Source organism: Carcharhinus amblyrhynchos, chromosome 5 (genome assembly GCF_965287045.1).
Source record: "Carcharhinus amblyrhynchos chromosome 5, sCarAmb.v2.hapA, whole genome shotgun sequence".
In the NCBI taxonomy this organism is placed as follows: domain Eukaryota; kingdom Metazoa; phylum Chordata; class Chondrichthyes; order Carcharhiniformes; family Carcharhinidae; genus Carcharhinus; species Carcharhinus amblyrhynchos.
Window position 1 is genome coordinate 88977502 of NC_137328.1, and position 25569 is coordinate 89003070.

Consider the following 25569-nt stretch of genomic DNA (forward strand, 5'->3'; position numbering starts at 1 on the left):
ACTGCTAAATAATTTTAGTTAACATGTAATGGGTTAAGAAGTACAAATAGAGCTAAACATTTATTTAGAAATCAATGTGTGAATAATCAAGCATCATTGCATTATGAACTATTGGGTGTGTAAATGTCACTGTCGTTCAGAGGGTCAAATGTATCGGTACCCTTTGCCTATAGTTTCAGATCCATCCTGTAGGGCATTTGTGATAAGGCTTTAGTGACAAAGCCAATAATTGATGTGGAGTGCCATAGAAAGAACTGTGGTCCTAATGTCTGTGTGCCTGGATCCCACTAGTCCTTTTTTTCCAAAACGATCTAAAGTATTTGTTCTTCCTGCTTTGACCCCCTGCTGCTCTTTGTAATGAAATAGACCTCAAGCAATTTCTTTATCCTGTACACTGGATTGTATTGTGTTAGTGTGGTGTATTCACAGCTATTGAGGAATGAATTCCAATGCTGCTTCCTTGTCATGAGACCTGCAAGCGATTATATTTTGGATCTTCCAAAAGAAGAGCAAATTATTTCCATTAAGACCATTTTGATACTACCTTATTGTAAAACTGCTTGGATTGTTGTCATTTTATTTTGGAACTGACCATCTTTAAAATAAGGGGCAATTTCAATTGCTTTCTTAATTTCTAAGTTTTAAAACATATGCTTATCATTTTCTCTTTGTTTGAACCCCATGCAAATGTTAATAGCTCCCTTTAAATAGGCAATGTTCAAAATATCTCCGGGGTAAACGTGCTCCATAACTAGGTCGGAGGGACATCAGCCTTATTTCTGCTGCTGATCACTGCCCACCAATGCCTTTTAGGAGAACATCTGAAGATAGGTTGGGCTCCATGATTAAATAATTTCCAGATCTTATTGTGTTAGTGCTGAGATGAAAAATGACTATTAGCACAAGATATAAGATGGCCATTTATGAAGCTTTAGTTTAACAGAAAAAAATTGAGAAAATGAAGATTGCATTGAAACTTCCTCACAGCGATAACCTGGTGGAGCCGATCTATTATCCTTGATACCCACCATCATTCCAGAATTTAGTGACACATTCTGAAAAATGACCACTCACTGAAGATAAAATGTACATCCATTTTGTAACTAATAACTGCTGAAATATATTTCACATTAGAAGTTTTTAAGTTTAGTATTGTATTCTTAAAGCCTGCACAAACCATTCATTCTAGCATATTTTTCTTAAGATGCTTAGACAATCTTAGTTGTGTTTAAGATTATTGCACCACATGCAGGCACTTTAGTTTGAGGAGGGGATACATAGGGGGCAATTCTCCCCCAAAAATTCAAAATGTCAAATTTTCATAAAAACTGGAGTATTTTCAAAATAAATCTCCCACACTGTGCACTGCAGAGTGCCTCAGGGTGAATCATGCTGAAAATCAATGGGCAGAGCCTATTCCCGCTGGGGAAGCTGGCAGCATAACACTGAGATCGGCGCATGCACAGTGACTCCGCACTGCCAACCTCCCAATCACTGGCCAGCTCTGCGAACCCCACATCACTGCTCCCTCCCCAGTCTTCAGGCCCCATGGCCTGATCTCTGCCCCACCCCTGTCCCGAACATGCCCAGGCCAGCCTCGATGCCACGGTCTTCTGATCTCCTCCCCGTCCAGCTGCAGCCCAGATTGCTGGCCTCCCTCTGTCACTCAGCCCAAATACAGAGGCCCGCCCCACACATTTGGTACTGCTTGATGCCCAGTGGGCAGTGCCAAGGTGCCCCTTGGGTAATGCCACTTCACCTCTTGGACAGTGCTGGGGGGCCAAGGTTGGCACTGCCCAGAGCGCACCCCCCTGTGCCCAACCATCTTGGGGGGGGGGGGGGGGTGGGTGGACGTAGGTGGCCTCAATTGTCTCCCCCTCACTCCAGCGGCGTCGGGCTGCCAGCTTTCCAAAAGTGGGGGCTACACTAAACACTCCTGGCGGAGCTGGAGGGCGATGCTAGCAGGCCTGGAAATTTCAGTCCCGGGCTCACTAATGATACTTGAAATTAGTATTAAATAACCTACTGATGGCGCCAGAAATTTGGCTGCCAGAGATGTGCAGAGGTCATGATGCCCAGCGGGGAGCCCATGAAATGGCCTCCACCCGAGTCTCCTCGCCTGCCGCACTACAAAAGCAGCACAGCAGGATGGGAGAATTACCCGATAGTTTTTGAACTTTATACCCAGCTATCTTAAATGAAAGAAATGATTTGCAGATAAAAAGTCAGCATGCTTCTTCAAAGTAACATATTGGAATAGCATTACTGGAATTTGAATCAAAGTACATAAAAATGCTGCCATGTGTACACTTCCTCATGTCTTGTGAGCATTGCCAGTATTGTACAAATGTGTAACACTTTGATGTTCTTGATGGAAGCCAATACCTAACTGTTGTTGCATTGCACATAAATTTGAGTTATTGTGTAGCTTTGGAGTGTTAAAACTAGCTTCAGTAAATGATACTTTCCTGCTTTTGTTCTCATCTGTTTCTAATCTTATTTTGCATTCAATACAATAAATTTGTGGAAAGGAGAGTAAAATAAAACAGGTGTCAGACGACTGAAGACTCAGAATAATAACCTGAACATTTTGCAGCATGCGCAAAGAATACCTGAAAAATGAAGGAAAAGGTACAAAAAAGCAGGTTAAGTAGTGTAACGTACAAAGGTTCAGCAAGTTGCAGTGTGCCATTTTGGTTGTCCCAAATCAGGACATTGAGCAAAGAAAATTACAGCACAGGAACAGGCCCTTCAGCCCTCCAAGACTGCACCGACCATGCTGCCCAACTTAAGTAAAACCCCCTGCCCTTCCAGGGACCATATCCCTCTATTCCCATCCTATTCATGTATTTGTCCATATGCCCCTTAAAACTCACTATCGTATCTGCTTCCACTATCTCCCCGTCAGCGAGTTCCAGGCACCCACCATCGTTTGTGTGTAAAAAAAACTTGCCTCGTACATCTCTTTTAAATCTTGCCCCTCGCACCTTAAACCTATGCCCCCTAATAATTGACTCTTCCACCCTGGCAAAAAGCTTCTGACTATCTACACTGTCCATGCCCCTCATAATCTGGTAGACTTCGATCAGGTCGTCCCTCAACCTCCGTTATTCTAGTAAGAACAAAACCAAGTTTCCCTAACCTCTCATAGCTAATGCCCTCCAAGCCAAGCAACATCTTGGCAAATTTTTTCTGTACCCTCTCCAAAGTCTTCACGTCTTTCTGGTAGTGCGGCGACCAGAATTGAATATTTATACTCAATTTGCGGCCTAACTCAGGTTCTATAAAGCTGCAACATGACTTGCCAATTTTTAAACTCAGTGCCCTGCCCGATGAAGGCAAGCATGCTATATGCCTTCTTGACCATCTTTCCACCTGCGTTGCCACTTTCAGTGACCTATGTACCTGTACACCCAGATCCCTTTGCCTATCAATACTGTTAAGGGTTCTGCCATTAACTGTATATTTTCCTATCTGTATTAGACTTTCCAAAATGCATTACTTCACATTTGTCTGGATTAAATTCCATTTGCCACCTCTCCTCTCAAGCCTCCAACTGATCTAAATCCTGCTGTCTCCTCTGATGGTTCTCATCACTATCCCGCAAATCCACCAAACTTTGTGTCATCTGCAAACTTACTAATTAAGTCAGTTACATTTTCCTCAAATCATTTATATATATATATATATTACAAACAGCAAAGGTTCCCAGCACTGATCCCTGAAAAGCGCCACTTGTCACAGCCCTCCATTCAGAAATGCACCCTTCCACTGCTACCCTCTATCTTTTTTGACCGAGTAAAAAGTCTGACAACACCAGGTTTTAGTCCAACCTATTTATTTGATAATATACTCACAAGCTTTCGAGGGACACCCTCTTCGTCGGGTGTCCCTCGAAAGCTTGTGAGTATATTATCAAATAAATAGGTTGGACTAAAACCTGGTGTTGTCAGACTTTTTACTGTGTTTACGCCAGTCCAACGCCGGCATACCCACATCATGACTTTTTTGACCGAGCCAGTTCTGTATCCATCTCACCTCTGACCCCATGCAACTTCACCGTCTGCACCAGTCTGCCATGAGGGACCTTGTCGAAGGCCCTTACTGAAGTCCATGTAGACAACATCTGCTGCTCTACTCTCATCATTCATCTTCGTCACTTCCTCAAAAAACTTGATCAAGTTCGTGAGACACGACCTCCTCTTCACAAAACCATGTTGCCTCTTGCTAATGCATCTACATATTTTTATGTGGGAGTAAATCCTGTCTCAAGAATTCTCTGCAATAATTTCCCAACCACTGATGTAAGGCTCACTGGCCTGTAATTACCTGGATTATTCTTGCTACCCTTCTTAAACAGAGGAACAACATTGGCCATTGAAGCCTTGAAGTATTTGCCACGAAAGGCCAGTGATGGCTTGAGATGGTAGGAATAAAAAAGATGCTAGAGAAATTCAGCAGGTCTGGCAGCATTTGCAGAGAGAAAAACATAACGTTTCAAATCTGTATGACTTCTCTTCAAAGCTAATGAGATGAAGAGAAGTGAGGATTATTTATATATAGTGTAAAGAGTAAGTGAAGGAGAGTGATACATGGGAGGTAGGAAAGATTGCAACAAAGATCTGAAGGACATGAGACAGCAGCAGCGTTAGTAGCAGTGTGAAAGAGTATAGAAAGTGCTGATAGTGGCAGAAAAGTAAGAAAGCAGAATGTGTTAATAGGAGAACAAAGGTCAGTGCTCAGTGAAATCAAAACTTAAGAAGTGACAGATGGCCCAGTGGAGGAGGGGGAGGAACCTCTCCTCTATACTGGGGAAACTAAACGTAAACTGTGACCACTTTGCCGAACACCTTCACTCAGTCCACAAGCATGATCCTAGCCTCCTGGTGCTTACCATTTCAATCCACGATCTTGCTCTCCTGTCCACGTGTCCACCTTTAGCCTTCACAAGTTCCAGTGACACCCACAGCAAACCAATTCAACATAATACAGGTCTCAGAACTCAACACTGAGATCAACAACTTTAGACTGTAATCTTTGCCTTACATCATTTTTGTTCCAATACAAACCCTCCCCTCTCCTTCCCCTCCCCCTCCCCCCACTGAGCCATCTGTCACTTCTTGTTAAGTTTTGCTTTCACTGAGCACTCTGCTCTCCTAATAACACATTCTTCTATCTTATCTTTATGCCACTACCAGCAACTTTTATGGTCCTTCACAGCGTCATTAGTGCTTCTTCTGTCTCGTGCCCTACACATCTTTTTGAAATCTCTTCCCAGCATCTACCTATCACTGACCTTTTATCTGTTCCATGCCTTCTGATGCAGTATAAAATCCATCATATTTTGCCCTCTCTTTAACTCTGGAGCAGAGTCATACAGACGTGAAGCGTCAATACTGTTTCTCCCTCCACAGGTGCTGTCAGACCTGCTGAGTTTCCCCAGCATTTTCTGTTTTTGTTTCAGCTTTCCAACATCTGCAGAATTTGGCTTACATTCAGATAGCAGGGGATGAGCTAGCAGCATATTTAGGGTCAGGCATGCAGCCGATACTTGCAACTACAAATCTTGAACTGAAAGATACAGATGATGTGGATGTAGAACACCATGTCTGCATTCAGCTTGGCACAGAGCACTGCCTGACATGGGGGAGCCAAGTGAGAAAAATACAAAGCAGTTGTTTTATTGGAACCAGAGCTCAGAGGGAAAGAATGAGAAGGAGCAAAATTCTTCTTGTTTAGGACAACACATCAAACAAGTTTTTTTTTCAGTTGCTCTGTGCTTTATTTTCTTGTTTGTATTTTTCCAAGTACATTATATTTCAACATTTCTTTTTCCTGTTTTTAGGCAAATACTGTTAAATGAAAATTGCTATGCTTGGGGAAAGTGAAAGAAGATGTTGTTGAAGTGCGTAGAATCATTTAGATTATTAACCTTATCCGATATGATAGCAAAAATTATGAGCAAAGATGCAGAAGCATCTATATTTTTTGCAAATAAGCTCTGATACAAATCAGCAAATAGATAACCACTATTTACTTTGCAGCCACTCATTTTGAGAGAAGGAAAATTCAAAATAAACATGACTCCTTGAGGCTAAAGTTTTGTACACTTAGAAACATAGAAATTAGAAACAGGAATAGGCCATTTGGCTCTTCAAGCCTGCTCTGCCATTCATTATGATCATGGCTGATCATATTCAATATCCTGATCCCTCCTTTCCCCATTATTCCTTGATCCCTTTTGCCCTATAGAGTTATATCTACTCTCTACTTGAAATCAAACAATGCCTTAAGAACATAAAAACTGAGAGCAGGAGTAGGTCATCTGGCCCCTCGAGCCTGCTGATCTTTTCATGGATTCAGCTCCACTTACCTGCCTGCTCACCATAACCCTTAATTCCTTTACTGTTCAAAAATGTATCTATCCTTGCATTAAAAACATTCAATGAGGTAGCCTTAGCTGCTTCACTGGGCAGGAAATTCCACAGATTCGCAGCTCTTTGTGTGAAGAAGTTCCTCCTCAACTTAGTTTTGGTCTCAACTACTTTCTGTGGTAGTGAATTACAGATATTCACCACCCTCTGGGTGAAGAAATTTCTCCTCACCTCAGTTCTGAAAGTGTTACTCCTTATGCTCAAACTATGACCCCGTAGTTCTGGATTTCCCCCATCATGCTCTACCTAGTGGTTCTGTGAGCCTTGATTAAAATTCAAACCCAACTTCTCAAGTAAGATATCTCCATTATGTTTATGCCCTATGGTCAGTGTGACAACAGTGACAATGCTCCTGGGATAAATATAACCCAAAGAGGACTGTTTCTTGGTTGAGAAGCACAATTATTGTAACTGTATCAGACTGCTTGATGGCTTCAGTTTAATTGTTTTATAATCAGCATATATGTGTACAGGAATGAACCTTAGCTTAGTGGAAGTATTGCTGTCTCGAGTCACAAGGTTTTAGGTCACTGAATACTAGGTTGACATCCAGCAAAATGCCCATGTCTGACGAAAGCAGAATGGCAACCTCCCATCATATCCAAAGTTCTCCTATGAGTCAGGCTAATGACCAGTCTGTGTGAAAGGGGATTTACTTACGGAAACAGCCTGGAGGAGTGGGCTGTCTCATATTAGGCAGAAAAGAGAGGAGGAAGATGTATGTCTATAAAAACAGAGAGAAACTCAAGTCATTCATTGTTGGAAGCAGCAGGCTTGAGATTTGTTTTTTTTTAAATAGATAGTTTGACAAATTAAGTGGACTCATTAGCTATGAAAGAAACATAATAAAGCACACTCGGTGATTGATAACTCAGAGGTTTCTACATCCACATGCTTGAGGAAAAAAAGGAATTGCTTAATTTTAAGCTAAGTTGTGTAATTTAAGTCTGTGCAATAGTTTAATTTTAGGGATGAAAGAACAATGAAGAAAGCCAACATCTGAAACAATGAGATCTTTAAATTATTGTTTAATAATTTGAAAGATTAGAGAAATTAGTTTGAAGTATAATGTCTAGTTTCTGTGTTATCTTTTGGACAATGATTTGCCCTCTTGTCTTTTTTTTAGGGATTTCATAATAGTTTCCTTTAGGTGCAAAATATTCTATATTATCTGAAATTCTAAGATGAGATAAAGTTAATAAGGTAAAAAGGAAATAATCCTTAGTTTGATATTATCTGCAGCAGTATACTGTACAAGAATTAGAAACTGCATGGTGGCACAGTGGTTAGCATTATAGCGCCAGAGACTCGGATTCGATTCTTGTCTTGGGTCACTGTCTATGTGGAATCTGCACATTCTTCCCCTGTCTGCGTGGGTTTCCTCTGGATGCTCTAGTTTCCTCCCACAGTCTAAAGGCATGCTGGTTAGGTGCATTGGCCATGCTAAATTTTCCCTCCATGTGCCCGAGCAGGTGCCGGATTGTGGCGACTAGGGGATTTTCATAGTAATTTTATTGCGATATTAATGTAAGCCTACTTGTGACACAAATAAATAAACTTCAAACTGATAATTGGCTTCTAATATTCGGAAGTGTAGTATTGAACTTCACAGTTCGAGGATAACCTGAATATTATGCAAATCCACTAATTTGATTATTATTAGCAGGTTTGACAGTCACTCGCCAGCCTCCTGCCATTCACATGGCCCACCAGCAGGAATGACTAGGCTTAGATTCTGTCAACATTGTGGTCATGATCACTGGAGTACTTGAGATGCATTCAAGCATGAAGGGAAATTGAAAATAAACACTGGTGGCAGGAGGATGATAGAACTCCATTGAGTTGTCAGTGGAAGCTTTTTTAAAGGTACTGCACTTTGAATTTGTTAGAGATCAAATAGTTCTATTGGAATTGAGAGAGTTTCAAAGAATTCAGCTCCTCAGGAAGCTTCAGCAACTTCAAATCAAAGCTTTGTAAATACATTGGTGCTCAGTGTTCAGCTGTGCAAAATGGAAACCACCCCCCCCACTCTCAGATGAAATTGACATCTTTCTGTCAGAGGACTTCAAAGGGATCAGATCACATCTGTAGCTTCTGACACAGAGAAAGGAAAATCTCTGCTGCAGAGTTGTGCGCTGCATGTTTTAAAATCCTGCCAGGTGACTGAGTGGCATGGAGATTAAAGTGAACTGGTCACTTGAGAATTACCATTTTTCAGGTGGGTGAATCCCAACTGACAGATGCTGCCATCAACAGTGGAAAACATTCCCCTTTTCCCACCGGCATAGACACTCAGTCCCGATCAGGCCCATTGTTTATGATGATCATTTACTTTGGTTATAATTTACTTGTGAGTTTTTTCTTCCCACCCATGTGAAATCCCAAATTCCTATCCATAATGTTGTTATTTTTCTAGCCATCCAATATTTTGCTGCATGTTCTGCAGTTGCATTTGCTAATTACAAATTAATAACTATGATTTTGAGTAAGATTCTACTTGAACAAGCAATATTTGGAGCTTAATTTTCCAAAAATAAAAATCTCCAAGTAGAATTACCCTATCCAAGCATATTATATAACTGATTAAAAATTGTACTTCCTGAGTTTGAATATTTTATATATTATATGATGCTGTTTTTATGATGATGCTGTGTGTGCACATGGGGAGCTACGGTGGGGCTTCACACCTGCAGTTTACCCACATCAAACGGAGATTTGGCTTGGTGGTGTCATTAAACAGAATTACTGAACGTAGCAGAGGAAAGCATTGATAGTTCATTAACAAGCATTGCCAAATGTCTATATTAGCTGGTAAAACAAGCATTGCCAAATGTCTATATTAGCTGGTAATGGTGTGTGGAAAATACCACTGTGTAAAATTAGATTGGTAGTGTTAGCCCACTTTTTTAATTCATTTGTGGGACATGGGCATCACTGGCTGGCCAACATTTATTGCCCACCCTTAGTTGCCCTTGAACTGAGTGGTTTGTTAGGCCATTTCAGAGGGCAGTTGAGAGTCAGCCACATTGCTATGGCTCTGGAGTCACATGTAAGCCAGACCAGGTAAGAATGGCAGATTTCCTTCATTAAAGGGCATTAGTGAACCAGATGGGTTTTCCCAATAACTGACAGTGGTTTTATGATCATCAGTAGATTCTAAATTCCAGATATTTCATCTGAGCACAGCGGCCAACACAGTCATTTGACACTTGCATTGATATATTTAAAGATATTATATGGTTTTCTATTCTATTTTTTTCTTTCATTGTTTAAAAATATTGCTGGAGCACTGTTTTCTTGAAGTAGACATTCTTTATATCATCGTTAGTGAGTTATATTAAGAGACCAGGTGATTTTAAGGCCAGATATTTCTCAGTGTAGCTATTAAAGCAATCAGTTTTATGTTTATTTTTATTTTTATTTTTCTTGGCTATTTACTGTGTATAAGAAAATTAATGTGTGTGTAAATGGAAGGAAATAATCGACTGTTGAGACTTAAGATCTAGGGCCAGATTTTCAGAGCCATGGAGAAGCTGTGGATCCTAATTCCATGAAAATTGTGGGTTGCTATGAGATGCCCCCCTTCACAATGGGCCTGGTCAGGAGTTCAGGGTGTGAGCTGCCCATCCTTATTCCCTGCTGGCAAAAATTGAGGAACTGGAAATGGGGGCAGAAATCTGGAATCAGTTGTGCAAAAATCCAGCCCTTGCTGGCTGGCATAGTGGCACAGTAATTAGCAGTGGCTAGCACTGCTGCCTCACCACACCAAGGAACCAGGCTTGATTCCCTGGCTGGAGTCTGCATGTTCCCTGTCTGCCTCTGGGTTTCCTCTGGGTGCTCCGGTTTCCTCCCACAGTCCAAAGATATGCAGGTTAGGTGGATTGGCCAAGGTAAATTGCCCCTTAGTGCCCAAAGATGTGTCGGTGAGATGGATTAGCCATGTTAAATGTGTGGGATTCCAGGAATAGGGCGGGGGAGAGGGCCTGGGAAAAATAATCTGTCAGAGAGTCAATGCAGACTCGATGGGCCAAATAGCCTTTTCTGCACTGTAGGGATTCTATGTTTTATGCATAGCGAACAGAATTGCAGTTATTGAGTTATATAGGATTTGCATAATAAGCAAGTTGTTGATACAATTGCTACAATTAAACTCAGTTTCACTGGGTTTAGGAGTGGAAAATCAACCAAGTTTCTGCACCAGATTTCTATCTGATGACTTCTGGGGGAAAATGGCTATCTGTGGAAACAACAAACCTTTGCTATGATCTTTCCCAAGGTTCCAAAATTAAATAGCTGAAACTAGCTAACTCAAGAGATTGAACTGCAGAATTCTTGGCCTGTATAGTTCAGTACGATGGCAGTGAACCATTGGGAATTAACTGGAATTTCACTTGGGGCTGGGAGCTATTAACTGAGCAAACTGCAGTTATGCATTCTCATAATTCTAGCTATTACATCACCATATTTCATGTTTTCTGCGCTGTAAAGAGATAGACGTGATAGATTCAATGTCACTTATGTCAATCAGCAGATCTGAAGGCACTGTGGAAGGCAGTAAAACCAATTGTTTAAAGGTATCAATTTCTTAATTATTCCAGTGTAAGAATAATACATAAGGAAGGAGGTTATTACCTTTATAAGTAAATCAGAATGTTTTTTGAGCTCCATGTTTTACTGCACTGTTTGGTGACCTACATTTTCTTTGCTCACTGGAATTTCATTCCTAGCAGGGCTCTCTCATTTTAATATGACTTGCTCTTCCATTTTATTAGGTGAACATAGAAATCATGCAATGTTAAATGCGGTCAGGATGGTGGTGACATTTGTTAACCTTTCAGAGAAAATTATTTCTTTTTTCCTGACTACACTTGCAATTTTCTTTATGTTTAAAAATCAAAAACGTTTGGTTTATAAATTCTTACATAGCAAGCAAAGTACCAAATGATAATAAAAAAGCCTCCAGGTATTTCAAACTGGATTTTCCCTCTGAAGCCAGCCAATCAGCGTGGTAAGCCAGGAAGATAGTGAGAGAGGCCAAAAATCCGACTCATACAGGGCACGAATTGGATTGCTGTCTTCCTGGCCCCATTTTACTAGCGAGAATGGCTTTGCCCCAGAAAGAGCCTGAAGCCTATTTACATAGTTCAGCATGGCTGCTTGTGCGCACCCAGATGCATCCCACCAGACTGGCAAGGTGTCACACTGGCAAGAATGACTACTGCTCTGCAATAACGGGGACCAGATGCATGGCCACACCGGGGGAATTGGAGGTCATTAAAGCACTTGGGTGGTTGGCGGCATGGCTGGCGAATGCCCATCAGGCAGTGCCTGTCTGACATCCATGAGGATGGGGCTATGACAGGAGGAGGGGCTCTTCACAATAACATGGAACTTGTGTCGGGGAGGGGCCTAAGCAAGGGGATGGTCACACAAGTGTGGGGTGGAGGGTGATTGTGCAAGAGGGTGTTATACAAGGGGGTGGTCATGCAGGGTGGAGGCATGGAGCGAGGGGGTCGTGCAGGGCTGGGTCTTGAGGGGGGAGGAGGGTGGTGGGGAACTTATCAGGAGGGTACTGATGCCTCGATTCTGGTGACCTGTATCACTGTGGAGGGGTGACAATGCTGTTGGGTGGGTGAAGGGGTAGGGGAGGATGTGGTGGGGGGCAGGTGAGGAGATCTCCCAGTTCACTGGCAGATCAGGATGCCTATGCAATAGTGCCCAAGTGCTCTGAAATATACTTAGGCACCCCCCCCCCACAACTGTCTTCTAGTACTGGGCACAAAGCTCCAAGCTGTCAAAAAAATGGACAGAGTGCCGGATAATTGTGGTACCCAGCTCGCCGAAAAGACCAGCAGGGCGGATTCCCGTTTTCATGCTGTTATGACGCTCAGTAACTTTTTTGGGAAAATTTCCACAGTTTGAAAACTCAGTTGTCCGTCTGGGGAGATGCACACTGGCTTTCAGTCCGAGCCTAGCATTAACAATTAGGGGAAAATTTCATCTGTGATAAATCCTACCGACATGGGGGAATCCAAATATGGAGGAAATGATACAGTGGGTAAGTCCGCTAATGATATTAAAATATATGGCAACCTTTCTGGCCAGGTGTGATAGCCAACTGGGGACTCCCAATGGATTGTCCGCCCCCACGGGCCTTTCCACCCAGTGAAAATGTCAACAGTTTAGAAAGATGACTCATTACCACCTCCTCAAGGGCGATTAGGAGCAGGTAATAAATGCTGGCCTTGCCAGTGATGTCCAAAGCCTATGAGCTAATAAAATAAATTCCATCAATTCTTCCCTTAGAAACAAGAAATGTTGGGTGAGAATTTCTGGCCCTTCCTGGTGGTGGGATGTTCTGGTTCCACTGAAGGTGGCCCCCTCGTAGCAGGAAGGGTGAGCCCACAAAATGCCACAGACCTCGGTAGAACCAGAAGATCCTACCTACAGCCAAATGCAAACCACCATACACTGCGTGGGGTGTGGGGGATTTCCACCCGGTTGGCATTGTCATTTACAAACAAGTGGAAGAACTCTGCAGTAATGCAATAAATATGTTTTCTTAAAAGCATTAATAAAAATACTCTTTACTTGCAACAGTTTTATATTGAGTATTATACAATATTATAATTTAAATGGGGGAGGGGTGGGTCCATGATTATTAATCCATTTAAAAAGATGTTCTTCAACCAAAAAAAAACACATCAAAGTAGTTTGTTGTGCTTGAATTGCTTTTAGAAATTTCTAAATCACATGACAGAGTGCAAAATGAATCCAAGTCTCTTTGTGAAATGGGAGCGATTTAATACAGTTTTCTTCCTGAGGAAAGATTAAATGCAAAGTCAGTTGATCACATTGAACCTTTGAAGCTGTGCTACTTCCGATCAAAATTTAAATAATTGAATCTCATGTCTCTATTATAAATAGTACGATTCTATACATTTCTCTCATTTCACACTGTATCCTATTTCGAAGAAATACAGCAACATTTTATAGAATGTCAAACGTCTAAAAATGTTTTGTATTTTGAAAACTGCAATGACAAACAGTGTTTATGCATTGATCGGTAAGAAAAACAAATGAGACAAAAATTAGTTTGTTACTTATTTTGTTACTGAAGCAAGAGGTTATGACATATTTGGTCGACTGGGAGAATGTGTTTTTGACAATGTTCAAATGACAAAGCTGCAGATCAGGACCTTTAGAGATTAACAGAGATACTTATTGGAGACATCACAGACATAGAGCCATCTATGGCCATGAAGCTGAACCGTCAGCACTGATTGGTTGTTGTCAAGTGATCTTCCCCAGACAACAGGTGCAGATTTGCTGACAGGTGTGGATATCTTGGATGAGTAAAATTGCTGATGGCTAATAATGTAGCCACGTGTTAGATTGTAAAATGCTGAGCTCTGACAGAACACAAAGCCAACTCGCATGCTTTCAGATCACTTGATGCCAGAGTTGGCCCTCCCCCACACCCCCGTATGAATTCTCGGGTGGCGAGGTCCAAGCTCTTACTAAACCCTGTGAAAATGGTATATGTGTTTCAGGAACGCCTGGGAAATGTAATCCTGTCAGTGGGGAGATGGCATAAGAATTCCGAGCTGTTTGTCTAGCAGGGACTTACTGGAAACTTGCTGGAACTTGGCCTCAGCTGAGTTGTCTCTTACGTTATTGACTGCTGCATTATTTTTGTTCATTGAGAGGAACGTGAGGACTATTTTCACAAATATGTGGTCTGAAATTGTAGTTCATTGAAAAAGGTCATGTGTCTGCCTTCAAAGATAAAATATGGCTCCTTCAACGTATAGAAAATTCAAGCAGTTGTAGAAAATTATGAAGTAAAATCCCTGCACCTACATTTTAGAACTAATATAGTTTGTCTATACAGACTTGACACAATTATTTTAGAGAATTCCATAATAAAAGTGACACAGATGCGTAATTTTATGATGCGTTTTAAGTATGAGTTTAGCTAAAGGATTATAGGTAAATATTGTCATGATTTATGTAATATTGCTACTTTGATGATTTAAACCTCCAGCAATATCTCTTGTAAAAACTGCCAATTGCTAACAGGTTTTTGGTAACATTTATTCTTTGAGGGAATCACTGCTGTGACATTTACACCTGTCAACCATGGAATATTGCTGGACAGCTGGTCATGTCAGGAAGGGGGACACTAGCAGAGCAGCTGAAAGAACATTGCAGTCAAGAACAGAGGAAACTGACAAATCAGTGTGTGGCCATCAGGTGGTCACAACTAGAAATTGCCATCCTTTACATGTTGTCTTGTCAATACATCTTTTCAAAGATACTGATATATTACTAATGGACACCAGATAGTTTGAAGTGAGCTCAAGATATATTTTCTCAATATGGCAATTAACATAATCTTCACTAAGTTTCTTAATAATTCTACATGGTTTGTGCCTGATGATCCCCTTCATCACTGGCCCTGCTAGAATTTGCAGGGTCAGTGGAAGGACACACCATGTACTTGAACTGTTCGGGTCCCGATGCCATTTTAGACACATCTCCAGTGTTTGCCTTCCCATGACTGTCATAAATTCTGGCAACCTCCCACTCTGCCAGTAGATCAGTGCAGAGGAAAGGGTTTGCTCAAGTCCCATCCCCAACTCTATCAATGTTCCTATAAGAGCATTGAGCAAGGGGGCTGATCTGGCTAAAATTTTTTTTCAAAGTTATAGCAGTTGCCTAGAGGAACATGAGAGACAATTGGAATTTCAGAGTCAGTGTTTCTGCATATAACTGTTACAGCAATCGTTTTATTTTATTTGCTGATTTGTAGGATTATTTTGAGTGTATGTGTGCTTGAGCTTGTTTATGTAAATGGAAAATGAATGCATTTACTGTACAAACTACAGATAATTTCATTTCTTAAGTTGAATAGGAATTGCATGGTTTGCAAATGTATCTTAAAGAAAGAAGTTGATAAAACCACAGAGGTAGTAACTAATATGCATTTCAGTAGCAGAGGTGAGACACTTGCCACATCCCTGTGGTCACTCAATACTGGACAAAACTTATACAACAGCAAAATCTGTTGCCACTTCCATTATCACTGAAAAAAGCTTGCCTGCGGAACAAGATTTCATCAAAACTCTGATCAAAATCCAGGTGTCTTAATAAAAAAGAAATTTGGTGTCATTTATTGGGCGAAGAATGTTGCGTACCATGATATTGCCTGCTCTGTTCCAATGATTTATTCATTTTTCCGCGTGCTTCAAGAAATACTTGGTGAAATAAATGTTGCTAGAATAACAATGAATTAAGATAGTAATTGATGAGAACAGAATATTTCTATTGCTGATGCAAGTACCTGATGAAAGAATTCATTGAAAACAAAGAGACTTTAAGTATGTGAAAACTCATCTCTTAGTAATGCATAAAGGATGGGCAAAAGTTTTTTTTTTAGTTTTTGGAAGTTACAAAACCAAAATCAAAAATATAACAAATTAGCTTCACTCAATACATTTTGAGAGAGGAATACAAAATATTTGCTTTCTGTGCATTTTGCTTATAACATTGTGTTAAAATTCCCAGGGAACAGTTTTTTGAACTATTGATATGGAAGAAAAAGATCAGTTTTGAAGCTAAATGGCTATTAATCCCTCAAAAATCAATAAAACGGCAGATGCATAAATTTGAGGTAGAAAAGGCTGTTTCAATTTGTTGAATTAATGGGTTCTGAAAAATTGTACTGTATTATTGTGAATAGTTATGAATATAATCACGACAAAGTTGTAACTGATGATTGGTATTTTCATGAAATGTATATGGATACTTTCATATATAGTTGTATTAGTTTGGTTTCTTTCATTTAGTATTTATTCACCATCTATGATCTTAAATGGACTACAGTTTTGATCAAAGTCCCTCAGAGCTTAGACATCCTTTATTCCGGTGTGTCCCTTGTGATCTGTGTAGAAGTTTGAACTTTGCAAATTGTGTATTTCAGACGTTGAGAAAGAAGGGACTAAATGGCTGTGACAGCCCAGACCCAGACGCAGACGATTCAGTGGGTCACAGCCCTGAGTCTGACGAGAAGTGCAGAAAAATAAATGAAGATATTGATCTAATGATCAGCAGGCAAAGATTGTGTGTAAGTACGAGGGCCCTCCTTTATTTTTACTTTTGATATTTCTCTGAACCTGGCAGGCATTGAACAAGAAAGAAAACAAAGGCTGTGACAGCCCTGATCCTGACTCCTCTTACGCTCTCACCCCACGCACTGAAGAAAAATACAAAAAAATTAATGAAGAGTTTGATAATATGATCAGGAATCATAAAATACCTGTAAGTACCATGAGTTAGATGGCTGCTCTGCTAATGACTGCTGCAGTAATCTACTTTACCCTTTCAGTGCAGGTTTCTTTCAGATTAAATTGCATTTCAGGCAGATTTACATGTAGTTTACAATCAAGTCACCTTCCAATAGGACAAAATACACCCTTATTTATTAGCTTATTCCTTATTATTATTTTATCCACCAATATACATAATTCAGATTTTTTGTAAATAAAAAATATTTTAACAAAATAGCGTCTCGTACAGTCACAACAGTGTGAAATTATTGCCAGATTGTAGATTATTTTGAAACTTGCAGTCCATTTAAAGTAGCTAGTTGTCATCCCTTTAAAGCAGCTTTTAGGTGCTTTCTGAATTGCTCATTCGCATGTGATTGACTGAAATGTTAAATAGAAGAACTGAGAGTCTAAAATTAACAGCAAATTGGCTGCAACATAGTCTACAACAGGAAGTCTATCTGCAAAACCTTTGAATTCATTGTACAACTCTAAATGAACCAAGTAAGAATAAATAAGGCTTTTACTAAAACCACAGGAGAGATTACAGGTATGGAACCGTGTTTTCTGTGTATAATTCAGAAAATACTGATCTGTTAATAGCCATCCCTTCCTAAGAGAGCATTCACTACCAACATATGTTAGTATCAATGTCTTACATTTTTTTCAAACAGGATGTTTGAGTGAAAAGAATTAAGACAAATACTGATAACTTTCTCAGTCATTTTTAAAAAATATTGAAACATATCCATACTGTCTTCTTCATACATGCTAATACACAGGACCCTTCATAAGCCAGTATTTTTAATAATTTAAGAAAAACAGTTATTTTTCACTGTAATCCATTGATCTTAAGAGCCTATAAGTTTGCTACATGTAATTTTGACCTGTTGATAGACCCGTGATTCTGTTGTGAAGATAGGATTTTTGTTATAAAATGTCATTGAAATGCATGCAACCACATTGCAACTGTAGAAATTACACTTAACAGAATAGCGATTAATGTTCCCTCCACCAAAAGTTGACAATTTCTGCCTTCATTATGTAACTCAAGTTCTTTTCTCAATGATTTGTATCTGTTCATCCAAAATAAAAAGCAACACATAATGGAACTGTTTTCATCTCAACCTTCCTTTTGCTTGATGATTGCAACAATAATCACTGATCAAATATGGCACAGATTGGATTTGGTAGTGACCTCCTGCTCCAGTACTCAAGCAGTATGCCAATTTTGCAATGCAAACACGTGTACCCCAATATGCCTGTTTCACTCACCTACTTCGTGTCCTTCTGACGTATATTAATGATATAACCAGTGTAAGGCTGAGTGTGCCAAACCTCATTGTGATGCCATACTGTACTAACATTCACTTCAGATCAGTTTCTCACTGCTTCATTTACTCAGGATCTTTAATATCCATTGTAAAAAAAACTTTTTTCTATATTTCTGACCTAGATTCAAACCCAGGTACCCTTGATGAAAAGACAGTGCTGGTTACTCAGCTTACTTCTCTGTCTTCGTTCACCACCCACCTGGTCATTATTATTATGCATGTGAGGAAGTTGTTGTCAGGGTTACAAATACCAAACATTAGGACGTATTTTACATTTATTCTCATCCTATTAACCACATGGATTTATTTACTAAGTATTTGTTCAATTAATAGGAAGAATAGAGTTTCATGCAGCAACTTTGTAAATACGCACATAGGCATTAACGCATTTTTACATAAAGATATATCTTGCTGTGTAATATACGCACGACATGCATGCAGTGTCACATCAATGATTGTCAGCTATATAAAGTTTTAAAAGCCTATTAAAAGACAATATGGATAAACTAATAAATATTTTCCTGTAGAAACGTCTATCATATTTGTCCATTAGTAAACACAATTCTATATCTTTTCATAATATTAAAAGTAATGCAAATATTACTTCAAAATACAACATTTATTTTAAAAGATTAAACCTGATATCTGTACTCAAAGGGTTAAAGCTAACTGCTTGCTGTAGAGAGTCAATTTGCATGGAATCCTGTTGATGAAATTCAAACACATTGTGTGCTGGGGTGATTTAACAGGATTACAAAAATTGCTTTGCGTCCCGTCAAGAACATTTTATATTCCTGCCTTAACACTAAGCTATTTCGTTGACAACTAAACCAAAACCTCAACACTCATAGTCATTCATATGCCTAGCCAGAAAACTGAGAGAAATAACATAACTTCTGCATGTGCTTACTGTTGCATGAATAATAAGCTCGCCATAGTGATCACCTTTATAATATTGTGTGGTCTGCTAAGTTGGGCTTAATTTTTTCCTTTGTTTTTCAACTATGCTTGTTATTATGAATGTAAATACAAGTTTTTTTTCTCTCCTAACACAGCAATGTGATTACAACTGTTACTCTAATTTGTTTTTTGTCCTGTAAATCAATATAGGACATGGTATATAAGTAAATATTTCAATTTGAGAAAAAAAATTATTGGAAAAGTTTCACAAAATAAATAAAATGAACATTACTGTCTCCAGCTTCAGCTTGTGACAGTTCATACTGTGGTCAGTGTGGTTAAAAAGTGCAGGGCATCCAGATTCAAGTATTAGATGGCGTCATCTTACAGGAAGGATGGCACCAGCAAAATGACAGCTTGCTAGAAGCCCACACATGCATGGCGTAGTGTCACCATTTCAAATCGCCTCACCCAGTAGACCACAAAATAAGGGTGGGAAGGACATTGCTAAGGAAAGTTGAAATGGTGGACCTTAGAGAAGACATGGTCAGAAAATAAAAACAAAGAGCTATTGAAGACCTGACTTAATGTGGGTACCCTGAATGAACTTTAGGCACAGCCTCTAATCCAAAACCTCCCATCAAAAATAACATTAACACAGCCAAAATAAATTGAGTACGTTTGCAACAGCCCTGCTTATAAAAGATATGTTGCAAAATTTCCATACCACATTCGTGTGGAAAGCCATTGAGATGGTATTGAATCATTTTAAATGCATGTTAACAAGCAAAAGACTTGCATTATTGCATTTAAATGAAGTTACATTATTAAGGTTGGTCAAAGTAAAAAAAAACTTATCAATTAAATTAACTTAAAAGTAAACAATAAACTGTAACTGGTAACTTTTTAAAATATTGGACTTTGAAGCACCACTGGGCTTGAAGCCTTGGAGAAAGAGAATAGTATTACAGCTGCTTCTAACCACTTCTGGCACAGGCCCCCATGGTGCCCATTGCAAGAGCTCCAGCACTAGCATGCTGTCCATGCACCCAGAGCATTAAGAATGCTGTTATCATGATATCAAACAGCTATTCCAGCTGATTTGATGTTTATTTCAGAATCTTCGTCTGTGAATATCTAATGTAGGCCTTCGCACTGACCATACCCAAATGTGATGTGTAGTTGCCAGTGTTGGACTGGCATAGGTACAGTAAGAAGTCTCTCAACCCCAGGTTAAAGTCCAACAGGTTTATTTGGTAGTTCAAGCTTTTGGAGTGCTGCTCCTCACCTGATGCAGGAGCAGCACTCCAAAAGCTTGTTCTACAAAATAAAGTTGTTGGACTTTAACCTGGTGTTGTGAGATTTTTTATTATACCCAGCTGAACAGGCATTCAGAAGCGCATTGTCCAGTACACAGTGGAGCAGCTTTCAAATTTTGTATTGGACTGCTGCATTGATTGTCCATAATATTATTACCATGAGCAAACAGCCATTGCCTCCAGGAATTCAGAGGCTATCCTGGAAAGAGGGGGAGGCAATGATTATCCCTCCAGAATCCCTTTGCTCCTGATGGGTGTCAGAGAGCATCTTGGAAAGAGGTCCATAGTTATATGATCTCTAGCTTTCTCGTCATGCCAGATAACTAAAGGAGGGAGTTGAGAAGACACACAAGACAATGATATGCCATCAAATTGAATGCCCTTGGCAATGTCAGATGCTGTGGGTTTGGTTGCAGCCAGCCTGTGTTGCAGGGCGCTAACTTCTCCTTCGGCTCGGTTGATGTAGGCATGCCTGCTGCCCACCAGTTCTCTGCTGACCCTTTGTCCTGCAAGAGAGAGAAAAGAATCTCACTGATTTTTTTGCACTGTGTTTGGGCAATGTGCCATCCATAACTGAAAATTTGGAGAAAGTGGAGGCTGCAAGAGCTGGGTTGAGGCTGGCCTCAATGGAAGGTGTGTGATGATGAGGTGCAGTATGTGAATGCTAGGCAAGTGACCTGGAAACTAGGAGCTGCTGCTGGGTGTGTGATGGGAATTTAGGCAGTGCGTAACAGTGTGGTTTGGCAGTTGTGAGATTTCAAGTTATTTTTTGACCTTTATTATAGAAAAGTTATATCATACAGATTCAGAACTGCTTTATTGTTGTCCATGATGTGAAAATGTTATGCTATAGTACCAGTGAAAGCACAAATGCGCCATGAATGTCTTTAATAGCTTGATGTCTCAAGAATACCATAAAACAACATGAAAGTCCCTTGGCCTGCTCACAAAGAAAATGTTTGCCTATGCTACTGACAGCAGCCACAGTTGCCGGACTATAAGACGCACCAGGATTTTAAAAATAAATATTGAGGAAAAAATATTTCAGTGCATTTAGATACTTAATGCTTACATTTACCATTACAGAAACAAAAAAAATGTAGCACAAAATTTATGCTGCAAAACTTTTCATCACTGCAGTCGCAGTCATGATCACTGGTGTTATATGAACTGTCAGGTTCTTCAAATAAACGTCACCTTTACAGCCATCTCAGGCATTGCTGATATCACAATTCTTGAATGCCTTCACAATTGTCACATGTGCATGTGGACACACACCCCTACCTTTGTGGCCTCAGTCATTTGTACCTGGAACCAGTCACATGCTAATCGGGTTCATTTTGTGGAAGGTTACAAATGCTTTGATCACACTTCCTCCATCTTTGTTGCACCCTTTCTTCATTCCTCCATCCCTTAGGATGAGTGTGAACAAAAGTTCCATGTGGAATCTCAATGTTTTTTGCCTCTTTTTTAAAGATCAGTAATGACCTCAGCTTTCTGCCATCAGAACAACATGTCAAAATGACAGTGCAGTGTGTGTTCCCATGGCCAGGCATTTTCATTGGTATTGTTTTAACACCTTTAGTACCAGTCTTGTTCAATGGAACATCAAACGTTGGAGCAACTTCCAAATTCAAATTGCTCAGGTGTATCCTGTCCGCAAAAAGCAGGACCAATCCAATCCAGTCAATTACTATCCCATCAAACCTATTCTCAGTCTTCAGGAAAGTGACAGAAAAGATTGATGACACTGCTATCAGTCATCACTTAATCACATGCCCAAACATGTTCCCCCATCTCCCCAGTGGTTATGCTTATCTTCACACCCCCAAGGGAGATTGCTCAACTGAATCTCGTTTACAAAAAGCTGTTGTAAACCTCACCAACTTGATGTCATGCTGGCAAGATTTGAATATTTAGGTGGATGGGGAGGGTGGAGGGCCATGTGATGGAGAATTGCATAATGATATTCAAATTTATTAGAATCCATTAAAATGAGGTTCTCACCCTTCATGGTGAAGGACAGGGAAAATCGAAAAACACGATCTCTGGAGAGATTGCATTTACGGACTCCACCTGAATTTTCCATCTGTGTGAGCAGTTGCAGCTGCAAATCATCCCCACTATCCTGTACATTCAAGCCTCAGACATCAAAAGATATCAGGAAAAGTAGAGGTCCCAATATAGACCTCAGTGGAACCCAGTTGTCCGACTCTGGAAACAACTATTCTTTTTCTGCTTGGGGTCACTTGGCCAAGATTGTATTCATGCAGCCATTGCCCCTCTTATTCCATGGACATAATTCAGCATTGCTAGCGAACCTGTTGCATGGCATTTTATTAAATACCTTTTGGAAATCCATGTCCACTACATAAACCAGACTACCCTCTCTGTTAACACATAAGCATTCCCTCACTCCAATGCTGGTGCTCCATGAATATAATACGTACCATCGACAAAATATTTTGCAGCAACTTGCAAAGGCTTCATCGACAAGATCTAGGACTGCCACCTCCAAGAAAATCAAGGCAGCAGATGCATGGGAACACCACTCCCTCCACGTTTCCCTTCAAGTCATCCATCACACTGACTTGGAAATGTGTTGTTGTTCCTTCATCAACACTAGACCAGAATCGTGGAACTCCATCCATAATAGTACTGATGGAAGTAACTTCACAAACAGACTGCAGCAGTCAAGAAAATGACTCACTGCCACCTTCTGAAGGGTCTTTCAAGATAGACAATAAATGCTGGCCTTGTCAACAATTTCCATATCCTGTGAATGAATAATAAATGGTCACTTTAAATTTTCTTGCCTCATAACATAAAATGAAAAAGTTTAACAAAACAGAATTTACTTTTTTTTTGTGGAGTTCATTCCAATTATTCAGTTACTTTGACTAGATTTTCCTTGTTCAAAATGCTCTATCACTTTTGAAAGTTATGCACTACATTTTCGTTAATGCTTTCCTTTTATTGGGATAAAATTGCTTTCCAATCTGTACAAAATGGATTGTACAAAATTCTGCAGTGAAAAAAAAGCTACTGATTAAAATGTCCTGCAAAGTCAAACTGTCACTGCACTGGTATGAACTCAGAGCTGAATTCAGGCTTATTTGTGTAACATTGACTATTCCTTCCTATTTTGGTTTTTTTATGCTTTTTCCTGTTGTATAGGCTGTTCCGCCACCTAACTTTGAGATGCCAGTTTCTATCCCAGTGTCCAACCAAAACAGTCTGGTATACAGTAGCCCAGGCAGCTCACTGGGCAATCACAACCTAATGCCACTGGGTCATCCTTCTCTGCAGAGGAACAGTATGTCTCCTGGAGTAACACAGCGGCCACCAAGTGCAGGAAACACAGGTAAGGTTCAGTAATGCCCATGTGAATGGAAGGCCAGTGTTATGCATATCCAAAGCTCCAACTATGTTGCTTTTATTTGGTGCATTGGGTGGTGTAGTTTACGTTTCTTCTTAAACACATGGGAGAGTTCAATGCCCTTTTTTTGCATGTGATCAAGAAGGCGAATGGAATGTTGGCCTTTATAGTGAGGGGGACAGAATATAAAAGTAGGGAGGTCTTGCTGCAACTGTACAGGGTACTGGTGAGGCCGCAGCTGGAGTACTGTGTGCAGTTTTGGTCGCCGCACTTGCAGAAGGATATATTGGCCTTGGAGGGAGTGCAGAGGAGGTTCACTAGGCTGATACCGGAGATGAGGGGGTTAGATGATGAAGAGAGACTAAATAGACTAGGTCTGTACTCGTTGGAGTTTAGAAGGATGAGGGGGGATCTTATAGAGACGTATAAGATAATGAAGGGGCTGGATAGGGTAGAGGTAGAGAGATTCTTCCCGCTTAGAAAGGATAGCAGGACTAGAGGGCACAGCCTCAAGATAAGGGGGGGGTGGGTGCAGTTTAAATCAGAGTTGAGGAGGCAGTTCTTCATTCAAAGGGTGGTGAATCTCTGGAATTCTCTGCCCATTGAAGTGGTGGAGGCTACCTCATTAAATATATTTAAGTCACGGGTAGATAGGTTTTTGATAGACAGGGGAATTAAGGGTTATGGGGAGAAAGCGGGAAAGTGGAACTGATCCACTTCAGATCAGCCATGATCTTATTGAATGGCGGGGCAGGCTCGAAGGGCTGGATGGCCTACTCCTGCTCCTATTTCTTATGTTCTTATGGAGATTATTAAGAGTAGCAAGGAGAGTTTGTAGTGTGATTATAGTTATGGTCCTTTATTGGCAAGCTTTGGAGAATTTCTTTTGTTGAGAAACCTAGGTGAAAGGCCAAGGCTCATGAGATGAAACATCCCTATGTTTAAAAAGATAAATGATGAAATAAACATAAAAATACTTGCAACATAGAAAATAGGAGCAGGTGGAGGTCATTCAGCCCTTCGAATCTGCTCCACCATTCATATTGATTATGGCTAATCATCCAACTCAATAGCCTAATCCCCCGCTACCCTCAACAGCAAATTCAGATTTTAGGCTTGCACTCCTTCATCTGAAGTGGAAAATTTCTGAAGAATTTTTAAAGGAAGTGAATTAGGGAAAACACAAGGAAAAGGTGAAAAAGATAATAGAATGGCTTGTAAGGTGTTATAATGGCTAAATGGCAGTGATATACATAGGAAATAATTGGAAATACAGTGAAATGAAGCAGTAAGCAAAAGACATAACCAAAATCTTAGGAGAGTGCGTGAACAGCTGAAAGATGGGGAACAGATGGGTGAATGAATATAAACATGAAAATCTGGTATCAGGCTTGTCCAACATATGGGCAATGGGCTGGAGTCCAGCCTGCCAATGGTTTCCATCCAGCCCACCAACTGGTGTTCAAAATACTTGCAAGTGGAAATGAAGGATTTTGTAAGGAGCTGCTTCTCCAATCACAGGCAGGTTCTCTTTTGCATTTGCTGCTGATAGGCCAATGTGTCATCCAATCAGCAGCAAATGCAGGAGAGAAACTACCTGCAATTGGTGGAGCAGTGAGCAGTGGAAAGTTGAGTGATAGGTCTTGGGTCAAAAACTGAGTGCTGAAGCGGTAGCAATGGTGAGTCAGGAGGGAGGGGGAAGGCTGGGGCTCAAGACACTGAAAGGAGGGTTTGTCTGCCAGGTTGGGAGTGGAAAGCGACTGCGAGGGAATGTTTGCCTGCTGATGTTTATTTGCTAGGAATGAATTGAAAGTGATCAGTAATTGCTCTAACAAATCCCAGATTATTCTGTCAATGTCCTGTAAGCAACAA

At 40.3% G+C, this 25569-nt stretch overlaps 1 protein-coding gene across 8 annotated transcripts in view; it reads left to right on the forward strand.

The window, feature by feature from the left end:
* The window catches only part of mef2cb (myocyte enhancer factor 2cb), a 238311-nt gene that overhangs the window by 165007 nt on the left and 47735 nt on the right, over window positions 1–25569 (forward strand). For 4 of the 8 annotated variants that reach the window (XM_080189151.1, XM_080189147.1, XM_080189148.1 and 1 more), the window contains 2 exons: window positions 16420–16563; window positions 23496–23682. In XM_080189151.1, the coding sequence (XP_080045277.1) occupies window positions 16420–16563; window positions 23496–23682 (331 nt within the window). Of the gene's footprint in view, window positions 1–16419; window positions 16564–16619; window positions 16758–23495; window positions 23683–25569 lie in introns of all 8 variants that reach the window. The other 4 variants (XM_080189153.1, XM_080189154.1, XM_080189150.1 and 1 more) reach the window with 2 other exon arrangements.